This window comes from Lepisosteus oculatus, chromosome 7, assembly GCF_040954835.1.
Source record: "Lepisosteus oculatus isolate fLepOcu1 chromosome 7, fLepOcu1.hap2, whole genome shotgun sequence".
Taxonomy (NCBI): domain Eukaryota; kingdom Metazoa; phylum Chordata; class Actinopteri; order Semionotiformes; family Lepisosteidae; genus Lepisosteus; species Lepisosteus oculatus.
In genome coordinates, this window is record NC_090702.1 from 25,556,860 (window position 1) to 25,569,912 (window position 13,053).

Below are 13,053 nucleotides of genomic sequence, written 5' to 3' on the forward strand. Positions count from 1 at the left end.
AGCAATTAACTATTTAATTGTAGCAGCGAGACAAGCTGTACCATTCTGCAAATATTTTAAATTCCATAGAAGCAATATAATAAGTTAAAGTTATGTGTCATATGAGTAGCAATAATTTGCTCAAGTCTTGACTAATGTTTTCTACCATGTGACATACAAGACTAATTAAAAAAGATGTGTGAGGGTGAGAAGAAACCAAGGTTGTTTTTTAGCAGTCTTTAATTCTGTAAACTAAATGTTGTGTTTTTGCGTTTTCAGTATTTTTTCACAACAAAGCCTTCTTTAAAAGACAGTTAGCTGTTTTTGTGACTTCACTCAATCCCAGTTTAAGATTCGCTTATTGCCCCTTTATCATTGCTAACTATGATTATTTAAAATATTGTCATTATGGTTATTGTAAGCTACATGTAGTTTAACACCTGCAGAAAATAAATGTGCAAACATGAACGTATCAGTTGGGGCAACTACAAGACTGGCATGCTTGTTAAACAGGATCTGAGATTAGGGATCAGTAACTCGTGTAAATTGTACTTGAAAGATTGATGAGGCAAAACTTTCAGTAGCAAGTTGAGTGCAAAACAGTTTTCCATGCTTTGTAATTAGCAGCTGTTTTTAAATGAAAAATTAATCATCCAAAAATAAGTATAATGGGTGTGTCATGTTTTAAAACACCGAAACCACAGAAGCATTGACTATGCATCGCTTGCCAATAAGAAAGTAGCTAAGACATCACATTTACTTTTATAGGGGAAGGACACTTAAAACTAACATCTCACTTACACAGAAATGGTGTGCCTGAATTAAGTCACAATTCTTATCAATTTAAATTTCTGCAGAGCAAACAAAGCTGCTGGTAGTTCCTTTTTTATAAGTGTGCATTGGAAATATGTAATTTGCAAATGCACAATGTGATGTGGTGACATGGTGGCGTAGTTTTTACTCGTAGCAGTTGCTTGATGTTTCTTTTTTTTGTGCAGTATTTCCTAAAGAAATAATCTGTTCACATAAGAGTTTTCAAAAAAAGTGTAGCATGATATATGGTAATTTTGCCCAAATAGTTCCATATACTATGTAAGGTTTATGTCAGATCTCTAAAAAACTATATTTTGAGTTAGATATGCCCTAGAACCTTTGAAAACCTGATAGGATTTTTATATTTTATTTTGTAATGTAACTGAAACATAGTTTAGATTATCCTAGGCTCAAAAATGTAATGCATGGAAAACAATTCTGTTTTCTCAAACTCCTGTTAATCGGCATCGATGAGTGCATTTCAGACCATAATGAAAGTAAAATGTACATACTAATGTGTAATGTGATTTACATCACAAAATGGGCTAAATTTCCAGGTATGTGCAGTGCCATGTTGCCATCATTGGCTATGATTTAGAACAAGGCAACAAAACGTCCGGAGAGGTGAAGTGGCCCTATTACATTGTAAGCAAGCAAGCTTGTGAATACATTTCTTTTAATCCAATAGAAATATTGCTTTTGATTTTAACACAATTTTGCTGACAAATACTAATTGTTTACTCTGCATGCATATCATGTTGGAACGTTTCTGTGGTGAAATGCCGGCTGCACAACCAGTACTTTCCTGAGTTTGCTGAAATTTGTCCAATACATAATGAAAGCTGTTTTAAAGAGCAACACAATAGTAAAACTAAAAAAGGCATATTAACCTCTTAGACCTAAAGCTACCTGTGCCTTTTTCCCTGCGCAGCCTACTGCTTGTGTCCAAGTTTTTCGAACACCACCCGATCACCCAGGAAGAGGTGTCCTCAGAAGGAACCACACCAGTGTCTGAAGTCGGTCCGTCCCTCCCTCCTTCAGAATCCAGCGGGTAAGACAAAGAAACCTGCGCACAATCATGCTCCTTGCCGGAGTGTCCCAGTACTCACTGCTCACTGGTGAAACCCCCGTGCCTACACTGCCCCTGATAACAGCTTTGCTTCCATCTCGGAAAGAGAAGCTGATGGCGTGACAGCATGTGTTTCAAGGTGTACATGTAAACATTCGTGCCGAGATTTTTCAGTTTGGGTTTCCGTCCGAGATGTTAGTTTATTTGCATTTGCCCATAACCGTTGTGATTTGATGCATAGCAATATTCTAAGATTATGAATGCAGTATGTCGGGTGAGATTTAACTGAAAGATTAACGATGATTTTATTTTCGTATTAAAGTATTCTGTTTTTTAACTGTCCTTTTAATGATACAGGTTGGATGCCTACAGTTGCATTTTTCCAATAGCCTATTAACGCAAATGTGTCCAAAGACATGCTTTATTATTATAGTGCTTCAGGCCTCTTGTAACTGTTATAAGACTACGTGAATCAGAAAGAATGAAATGTATGTGTGTATGTGAACATAAGTGTTCAGCAAGTGCCTTTGTAAGACTTCAGTAAGCACATCAAGGATGGTAAACTCCTTCCTTATTTTATCTTTTTGCAGTTGTGTTAACAATAACTATTCATCTGTAAAGTGATGTTAGTTTTGCCTTTATCTGGATTTTTAAGTGTATCATGCATCTGCTGTAGTTAAAGATAAGAGACCACGGTGTTACTGCTATTTTTATTAGGTTATTTGCTTTTTGAATTGTATGCATTTTGTTACTGCCGTGTTTAAAAAAAGTAATTCCACATATTTAACTGAATTGAGCCTTTTTCCTTTATCAAAGCTGTTGTTTATAGGTGAAATAATAAGTGCATTATGAAGCGTATACCTACCACTAACATTGTATTACTAAAATAATTATCTGTTCTGATTTCTGAACACAGAAGTTTTCTATTTTTGAATACATGTAAAAATATGATTGCTTGGATCTGAAGATTTTTTTCTAAGCCGAAAGGTGAGTCTCTGTTGCTAAACTTAACTTTTTGTTTTCCCTGTGCAAGGTCTCTCTGCCACCCTGCTGCCTCCCCTTCAAAATCCATCCCCATTCCTCAGACTTTCCGTCCAGGAGACGAAGACCATCGGAACCAGTTTGGCCAGAGAGACCGGTCATCTTCTGCTCCCAATGTCCACATTAACACCATCGAACCTGTTAACATTGATGTGAGTCAGTCTTTCTTGTCAGGAATGGAGGAAGGAGGGCAACCTGAATTGACTCTACTGCTATCATGTAGTCATCTGTGGAATTATATCTACATTTTAAGGCCTCAAAACATATTAGCTGGGATTATTTGAGGGAAGGTTGCAAATTAAAGTGAAGTCTGAAATGGAAATGACGTTAGTATGATAAGGACAGAAGAGACGTTATAAGAGAAAGAAGGCCATTTCTACACACTTTGTATTTCTGTGCTTCGTTTAACACAATAGTGGTTTTACAGATAGCAGCGCTGATAACCCCATGGTAGCCCTGCTTCTGAGAAGTACAGAGATTTTTTTTATGGCATGCAGGTGTGTTATGCCTGTGGGTTAAAAGGATATCAATGCCCGACAAAAATGTGGGCTGTCTAAGTACTGAGTACGCATAAATACATTCACTGAGAAGCGTACAATTTGAGATAGGAATGGAACATTACACCATTTTATTGTATTAGCGTATTTTCACGTCATGTAAAACGTGTCTGTCATCTATATCACTAAGAAAGGTTTATACTATTATTAAACCTTTTTTCTGTCCCAAAAATAACCTTCTACTGACTCTTAAAATCACTCAAGGACAATTGAGAGATTCAAAATACTGTTACTGACATCTATAGTAGTTTGTATTATATCCGTCCTATGGTCTGTATTAAGAATTTCATTAATAATATAAAAGATTGGTGTCTTCTGTGCTGGGTTCCTCTCAAGAATTTGTGGCAGAGTATTGTAGCCATCACACGCATGCAGTCTCAGGACTTAGGAATTGGTTGGCTGCAAGACTAAAATGATTTAAGACTAAGATGGGGGGGGGGGATTTAGGTCAGCTTGCCTGCATTTGACATTTTCTGCTTGTCAAGCGATCAGTTCGATGTCAAGTCGTCGGGGTCCTCAAGATCTATGCAAATTGATCGGGCAGCAATCGGCACAGCTGGAGATTGGTCATGACCTCATCAGGTGCGGTGGTCTCCCCATGTGTGTGCTCCTCATGGGAAGACCACTCTGGCCCCGTCAGTGCATTTATAACAGGAGACTTCCAGGTGGTATCAGAGTCCAGGTGTGCTTAGTTCCTGGAGCTGTGGATTAAGAGGCATCAATTTGGACACTTGCACTGTCACTGGAGGTGTCAAGATAAGCCCAGTTTATTGCGTTCTGGTTTGGCGTTGGAAAGTCTAGACATCTTATATAGAGTCCATCTCCGTAACACTGCTGACCTGGAAGCTTTAAGCAGTTCCTGGGTATAATCAGTTTAAGGCAACAGAAGGATTATTATTATCGTTTAATCCAAAACCTAATCATAGTCTTATTGCTACAACACATTTGCTAGAAGACCAAATGTTGACTTTGCATAACTGTTTATGGCAGTGTTCCTTTATATCCACAGTAAGAGACAATATTTCATTTAATGTAATGACATCTAGAAAAACGTGCATGTTGCCGGAAAGACTGTGGTATCTAAATATTTTTATTAACACCTGCAGCTTACGTAAAATTGTCATTATAGTGAGGTACACTAGTTAAGCACTCTCTTTAGAGATCTAAAAATCTTGACATGCTAATTAGTGCTTGTACAGTTTCTGATATGTTTCCAAGGAGTTCTTCATCAAAAAGTGTAGGTTATCCCAGTAATGAGAGTTTCTTCATCATGGTTTTAGGTGTTTTAACTGTGAATAAGATACTTAAAGGAAATGCTTTCACGTTTATAGAAAGGAAAGAAGTAAATTCAAAGAATATATATTTTTTTCATTCTTGTATAAACTTTATGTTCTCTTCTTCTTCATCTAGGAGTTAATTAGAGATCAAGGCTTACAGAGATCAGATGGAGGTAAGAAGCCCTTGTGAATTTTAGAAACCCTCTTACACAGCTGCTCAGTTTTAAGTGTTTTTCTATTTGTACCGTGTTTTACATTTTTTGGCTTACTAATGTCCCCCTTCCTTGACACCAAGATTCATTTCAAAAGTTTTAAGTTTCGCTGTGACCTTTGTATTCAAATGTTACGCAGGTGTGATAAGGTCATATTTTATCATTTTGGCTTCCTTCAACTAACCAACCATTCAGTATTTCCAAATTAATCCAGAAATATAAATTCCCCACCATTGCTTAACCCTGTTTATGGTGTAGATATCTTTTGCCACTGTAAGTTTTGCTTAAAAAAAACATTTTCTCTAAACCATTTTTTAAAATGGTAAAGGTGCATCTGGATCTCCATCTTAACTCTACCTTAATTCTTCTGGTTATCAGATTTAAGTTGGTTTATTTTGTTTTAAAGCAGCTTCTCTACATTTTAACACATTCTTTTAGCTTTTCTTTTCAAATACAGCTGCCTGTCAAACTACAATATTGACCACTTTAGCATAAAATCCCTTTGATGTGAGTCAAAAGGAAATTTAGAGAAGAACACAAGTTTATTTTTTCATACATGAATTACTTTCCTATCAGGATAAGTGCTTTCAGGCTGATAAAAATTTAAATAACGGGACAAGACATCATATAGTTAACAGAAATACAGACTTTAATACAGAAACATTACTTGAGGGAATATTTGATGGTTTAAAGTTATTAGTGTTTAAATATAGTAGTTTAACAATGAGTTTAACAATGAATCAAAGCCTGAAAAAGGAAAGAGCTACTCATTGTAAGAAGTATCAGCCTTTTAGTGTATTAAATTCTGTCGTGCAAAAAGGAATATTAAATAGTAGCACCAAATTTGTTTTAGAGGTATTCCCATTTTCTTTGAAATGTGGAGCACAGTTCAGAGTGATTTTTTTTCATCTACAAATGTGCTGCAACAGCCCTTCGCTAGCTTCAGGGTCCTTAACCGTAAATTGATTTTTCTTTCTGATACAATTCCCCTTTTTTCCCCCTTAATAACTGAAAAACGAACAGTGTAAGGGTTTTGGTTACGTGCTCTTGTGGACTGTCTGTTCAGTTTTCTTTGTGCTGCATGACATAATCACTAGCAGAGTAAGAGGAAGTGCACTTCACTCTTCTTTGTCAAATGGGCTGGGTGAGTCTCGTTGTTTCGGCACACTTCATTTTAAAAGTCTGTTTACACCCCCAGGCTTGTTGGGCAGTGGTTAGCAGCACGGATTGTGCAACTTTGCAAATATTGCAAGGTTACGCAGTCCTGTAACACAGCGTGGGCTTTCATACCTCCCCTCCCCTTTGGTTCTCCACTGACTGGCCTGGGGCTTGGTGTCGGGGTTCCTGGCATGTGATCTGTGTCTGTCTCTCTCCCTGCAGCCCCATTGACCCAACCAGCTCGCTGCTTGAGGAAGTATCGAACCCGGACCTCAAGCCCCCTCCTATACTCCTACCCCAATGACATTGTGTTTGATTTTGAGCCTGGTCCTGTGTTTCGAGGTAGCTAGGCCTTTGTGTCACATGCTCTCTTCCTGTGTTTCGCCCTCACTCGCACACCTGCTACGTATCTCTCACATTCACGCTGTTTTAGAGGACCTCAAGGCAGCAGGCCCTTTTGCTTGAAAAGCACAAGCAGAGTAAGGTGCGTGTTTGCCGGATAGAAACTGGATATGGCTCCCTTGGATTGCCCGTGGTTTCACGACAGGACAGGAAACTTGAACAGAATGTTGGTGAATGGCAGTGAAGTGGCAGATTGAAAATAATGAATAATTTTGGCAATTCTTTTACTGTTAAACCGTGGCACTTACAGTATTTTGCTTAGTGCCACATCAATTTTTTTAAGCAATACATATTTATAGTTGTGGATGTGCAGCGATTCGTGTTGTGAAGCTAGTTTTTTCTGAGAAATATAATAGATTGTGGGGTTTTTTGTGCTCGGGTAGTGTGATTTGCGGTGTTTGTTTTGCCTTTGCCTTGTCTTAGATAATAGTTTTGTTTTTCCGTAGGCTTTTTTCAGTAAACAGTTCAGTTTATTACAGATTGCTGTTTGAAGTTTAAAAACATCGTCTGTGCATATTCTCCTCTCACTATTTTTGGTGGTGAATAGGATTGAAGAGGAAGATTTCGAAGACAAAATTAGAAACTCGAGTTCTGAAATTTGGCTGGTTTTAGTATCTCTTGTGATTATGACAGTCATGTTGGATTTAACGTTTGGAGCTGCTTTACTGCAATATGTATCCTGGCAACAAAAAAGGAGGACATTGCACTTAATCTACAGTGACCTAGGGACATAACAGATACCTGTTATTTCTTCTTTTGTTCACTGACCTAGGGACTGGACATTACAGGAAAACTAATTTGAAAAAGAAAATCACGTTGTAATAAGTCTGATTTTGAAAAGAGATTTAGGTCTTAAAAATTGAATCCAGTGTTACTCTGCTAATAGATTAGAGGACCAGAGAAAAACGTTGCGAACAGTTGCGGGGTGTCAGCTTTTCCCAAGGTAGATCTTTTCTCTTTGCGTTCTTTGTACTCCGACAAGATGAGTAGCATCTGTCTCCTTGCTTGCGTAGCCCTGGTGGACTTTTCACCTGACCCAATACTCTGGAGCTGTGTGCATGTGTGAGGGTGACCCGCTCTCCACAGAAAGAGAGACAACACTGCTGTTTTCCTCGCCCACGCCACCTCGGAGCCACTTGCCCTGCCCTGTCACACTGCATGCCTGCGTGTAGCTCTGTGCCTCCGTGTCATGAGAGCAGACCTGACACAGATCGCCTCTGCTCACCTGCCGTATCTGGGCCACCTGTTTCCCGTCATCTTTTCTGTTTTTGTTTCTCAACCACCATAGGGTCCACCACGGGACTCTCGGCCACTCCCCCGGCCTCTCTCCCAGGCTCTTTGACGAATGTGAAAGCGCCACAGAAATCGCCCGGTCAGCAGAGGGAGCGCAAGTCCTCCTCGTCTTCTGAAGATCGCAATAAAATGGTGAGCAAAGGCCCTCCGTGCGGAGTTGGGGAATGTTTTAATGCTGTATAAGAAAAAATACAGCGAAATACCCTTAAATTAGAGGAGTGATTCCTCCATAGATTGAGTGAAGTACCTCTGCTTGCCCACTCCCTATGGCTTGCCTTCGGTTCAGTGCATCGCCCGAAAAGCCTGTCTGTAAAATGTAATGTATGCTTGCCCATATCACACCCTTTAAGTCCTGTTTGTGCATCTCTCAAGTGCGTGTTAGGTAAAGACACGTGCCCTGAGTCTTTAAAAAGCACTACAGACCACGGTATGAAAAGGACACTCGAGTTTAAGGTGGTTATCAGATCGCTGGTGTAGCAATCACAGCATGTTGAGTAAGGCTACATGTTTAGTTTTGTAATGTGTTTAGGAAAGTTGTAAAATGAATAGATTTTTAAAGTACCCCTTAAAAATGATAAATGTGCGTGTTCTAACAAAGAGAGCTATACATAGTTACTGTTGAAGGCACATACCAGATATTAATAAGTTGTTATAGGTTGTTGACACCGAACCTACCAATAAGAAATATAAGTTTACCCATTTGTTCTTGTATAAGGGTCAGTGGAAACTGCAAAGCATTCTCATAAAGCTTTTTGCCTCGTCAGAAAACCCTGGGTCGACGGGACTCCAGTGATGACTGGGAGATCCCCGAGGGGCAGATCACTCTGGGTCAGCGGATAGGCTCCGGCTCTTTTGGAACTGTCTATAAGGGAAAGTGGCACGGTAAGGAACTGGGGTGTATGGAAAGACTCCAATTAGATCTAGGGGGGCATCTGCACTTGCATATTTGAGATATTCCTAGTGGTATATCTTCTGCCTGCTCTACTGTTGAGTGTTTGGTTGCCAGAGATCTGTTTGCTGAGTGTGCAAGAAGCGGGGATCTCAACAGTTCTTCAGTAATGGAAGCGACTCCAGGACTGAAGGAATCCCTCCATACTTTACATTGTCAGTGCTGACCCTATATTCTTCACTATGGAGTTCCACAGAGAGGACAAGGAGGTTAAATCAGGAATGTTAATGTTCCTGATTTAACAAGTGATGAAGTCACCAAACATGGTTACTGTGGCTAGTGGCTATACTTGTAATGCACATACATTTACAGTCATCTGTTGTTGTGATTTGAAGTGAGCTGATCTTAATGTGCTGAGCAATTAACAGTTCACTTGTTTTTAATCTGTAGATAACTCAGTTTGGAGTGTAAGTTTAATGGGATTGTCTGAATAAAACGGTGATGAACTGAATAAAGGAAACAGAGATTCCACTGGAGACTCCTGTGGTTGAGGTTGTTTTTCCATGTCTGTTGTAGCCTCTACAGTATTTCAAGTGCTTCGAGTATCGAAACACAGTTTTCTGTTGTCTCTGCAGGGGATGTGGCTGTGAAGATGTTGAATGTGACTGCTCCCACTCCTCAGCAGTTGCAGGCTTTCAAGAATGAAGTGGGAGTTCTGAGGTAAAGGGCATAACTACCTGAGGACTTTCCTTAAATGTTATGTGCTGTACAGATGATCACACTGTCTGAAGGGCAGAGTGCAGGTTAAAAAGTTATTCTTTCTTGTTAATTTTAGAAGGTACAGAGGACTTTATTCACCAGATTGGGGAAAATGCAATGTACAGTACACTCTGGATTTTCTGATACCCTTGGTGAAATAAGAACACAAAACAAAACACACATAATAGAAGGATTTAAAGATTTCATTTTTCTGAAGATTGGATGATCTGTCTTACTTAAAAAAAAATCTAAAAGTTGTTTGTTAGAGGTAGGAATGCAAAATGGTGGTGAGAGTGCAATTTCAAAGGAAACTGGCACAGTGGAGATTTTTTCTTAACGCGGAAAATTAGAAAAAAAGCTTGTTGGTTCTGTGGCTCAATTGTTTCTTTAAAAAAAAACCTTCCGTCTTGAAACCATCAAAGTACTTGGGGCTACCAAGGCTAAAGTTTCTGTCTTCCACAAAGTAACGGGGTGTACCTTCCATCCAGTTTAACTTCCACGCACCTACTGAAGAGACCACTATCATTTTAGAGATAATTGCAGCTGCTGCTTGCCAAGGCAGTAACTCGCAGCAGCTGTGGTCTTCCAGGTAAGAAATAGCTGACTCCCCGTCACAGTGTTATACTGTCATCTTAATACCTGGACACAGAGCAAAATCATATCTGTCACAAATAATTCCAGAAGACACGAGGGTCACGTTCTGTTGATGCCGCTGTGGTTAACATTCTGTAAATCATCTTCCTGCAGGTATTACACTTATATGACACTCCCCTCGGTGTGCTAATGTTCTAGCACTTGGAGGGATAATCGTTTTGATCATTCCTCCAGGCAGAATTGCACTTGGTCATTCAGACCCTTTGGTTTAAATTTGTGAACCGACTTGTTAAGTTCAAGCTACAAATATTCAATTGAATTGAGGTCTGGAGATTGAGACTGAGCCCATTTATTTTATGTGTAGTCATATTTTTTTGTCACTTACGCTTTTTATGTATGCTTTGAATCGTTTTCTTGCTGGGATGGCCAGTTTCACTCTAGCTTAAGCTTCTTGGCAGAGTGACTGGGTACTTGGCCAAAATGTTGCTGTTACATGTTAGGCGTTCTTAATTTTCATCTATCTTCACAAATGCTTCTAGATCCATAGACACCAAACAGCTCCAAAATATGATATCCCACCCTGCAGTACTTCATAGTTGGAAACAGCACTGGACAGTGCTAAATGTAGCTTTTTATGGATTCTTTTATAACCATCCTCCAACTTGTGGAGGTTGACCATTTGCCTGCTATCCAGAGAGCTCTCTGACCTTAGCCATGAATGATGCATGCTGCTACTGAATGTCTTCTATATATCTCCTATTTTTAGAAACATGAATCCTACAGAAGCCGTTATATATTTCCAGAGGCTTCTGTGGAGCAAAAACTTGTGACTCAAGTTTTCTGAAACTTTTATTTATATGAAATATGACTGTGTTCTCTTATGGTTTCAGTAATCAGTTTTTCGATTTTCATCAAGTAACATCATGTATTTCATATCATATTGTGTTATCTTCATGTGAACTTTTTTTGTTCCCAGTTCACTGGAGACATGAATACAGTAAATCTAGAGGCCACCGTGTATGTGGTAGCACTTCTAAAGCATTTGTCAGGGAGACCTTCGTGGCTGTTTGTCATTTGTTTGAGTGTGTGTGTGACTTTTTTCATCTGTGTTTGAAAAGTGGGGGATTATGATTAGTGCTTTCTAATAAAAGCCTTCCTTAGAAATACCCTTCAAAATGATACAGATATTTCTTAAGTTTGAATTCCTGTAGTTCTTTAATATAGCTTATAGCACTTAGAGAAACTTGGCAGTAGAGCAGGGACTGGGGCGACCTGTTGAGCAGTTATAGTCCCTTTTCCACTGGTGCACCTGTATCCAGGATAGTGGCTAGGAAGCTGAGCTGTAAGCTTTGTAATTATTTCTTCCCAGAGTTTTTCACCCTTATTTTTCTTCACTCCTCTCCACAGAAAAACACGGCACGTGAACATCCTGCTCTTCATGGGCTACACCACCAAGCCTCAGCTTGCCATTGTGACGCAGTGGTGCGAGGGCTCCAGCCTCTACCACCACCTGCACATCATTGAGACCAAGTTTGAGATGATCAAACTGATTGACATTGCACGGCAGACGGCACAAGGAATGGAGTGAGTAGCTGAGCTTGGTTTCTGTTCCTGTTCCTCTGTTCTTCCTGGCTCACACAGTGTGACCGATTTTCTCTTACGTCACTCAGATTTCATTACACTCGCCTGACCTTTTAAAGAGAAACTCTCAGATGGAAACATAGGCTAGTTTGTTTTTTTATCTACACTTTGTGGCATGAAACTGAAGGCCCATTTGCAGATGCATGAGTGGTCTTTGCTTTGCTGGTCCTAGGCTATGTGGTATTTATCATGGGATGTTTTCAAGTCTTTCTTACTTTTTATCCCAGGTAGTGGCAGATGAGCGCTAGTGGTTTGTTGTCACTAAGAAAAAGTCATTTGAATACAATTATTAAGTAAAATATTATCTTGCATTTATAATTCTTTTTTTGTACCACAAATATTGTACATAAATGAGTATTGCATTCTTAAAGAATTACAAACCGAGGCATTAAATACACATATACTCCTTTGTTTCTTTTTAAACGCAATCTCAGTACACCTATGAGTCCTGTTAGTATTTTTGAAAGTTTGCTTTTTCTGTGAATTATAGTATTTAAGAATGAAGCTACTTGTGGGGTTAGACTAAGGCGTGGTATTGGATGAAGTGGTGTAGAAAACAGACAGATGGAAGAATGAATCTGAGAGAAAACAGAAATTGCCAAAAATTAGTCCCATTTCTTTATCATCCAGTTATATTCCATGGCAGCATGACAACAATACAGAATTCCTTTGATGTTTTTTATACAACCTGAAACTCTATAGGGATTACCTGTCACCCAGTCAGCTAGTGTGTAGTGTTATTGATTTTCATTATTTAAATTGATTTTAAGAAGTTATCTTTTTTCTTGCTTTGTATAATTCTATATTAAATATGTATAAGTGGCTAATGAATGAGAAAAATATTATGTAATAATAAATGAAAAGATAAATCTGTTGAATTTCCAAATCACATTCTTCCGTAGATCTTTTCATATATATTTAAGGTGCATTTAACCATTTTATTTCTCAAATCGCAAATTTGATGTGTCATTAGTATGTTGTAACAATGTTGCAACCTAAGTTGCAGGCTGAGCTTGATCTGAAAGTTGTTTTGCCTTTTTTTTTCCAGCTATTTGCACGCTAAGTCCATTATTCATAGAGACCTAAAGAGCAACAGTATCCTTTGCCTTAAGTGGTTTGAGTGAAACTGTAGGTTGGTGGTTTTTGTTCTGCTTTAAAACCTTGTTGCTCTTCACACCATTCTCAAGAGAAGTTTTTTATAATAGGGAGAAAGGAGAGAGGGCCAAAGTTTGCCAGTACCTCTGATAAGGCATTTATTATTTCTTTATTCCAATTTGTGTATGTGAATAATGAATCCATTGTTCATAGCACTTCAACACTCCAATTAAATTGCTCCCGTGTGGTTGAGGTTTAAGTGAAAGCACCATCT

General features: G+C 38.9%; 1 protein-coding gene across 2 annotated transcripts in view; it reads left to right on the top strand.

Annotated features, from left to right (window-relative positions):
* braf (B-Raf proto-oncogene, serine/threonine kinase) overlaps positions 1–13,053 on the top strand; it is a 49,282-nt gene that overhangs the window by 22,936 nt on the left and 13,293 nt on the right. The window contains exons 7-15 of one of the 2 annotated variants that reach the window (XM_015352843.2): positions 1,724–1,843; positions 2,895–3,054; positions 4,870–4,909; positions 6,329–6,448; positions 7,797–7,933; positions 8,566–8,683; positions 9,326–9,410; positions 11,451–11,627; positions 12,733–12,779. In XM_015352843.2, coding sequence (XP_015208329.1) covers positions 1,724–1,843; positions 2,895–3,054; positions 4,870–4,909; positions 6,329–6,448; positions 7,797–7,933; positions 8,566–8,683; positions 9,326–9,410; positions 11,451–11,627; positions 12,733–12,779 — 1,004 coding nt within the window. The remainder of the gene's footprint in view (positions 1–1,723; positions 1,844–2,894; positions 3,055–4,869; positions 4,910–6,328; positions 6,449–7,796; positions 7,934–8,565; positions 8,684–9,325; positions 9,411–11,450; positions 11,628–12,732; positions 12,780–13,053) is intronic. The other variant, XM_006633493.3, reaches the window with a different exon arrangement.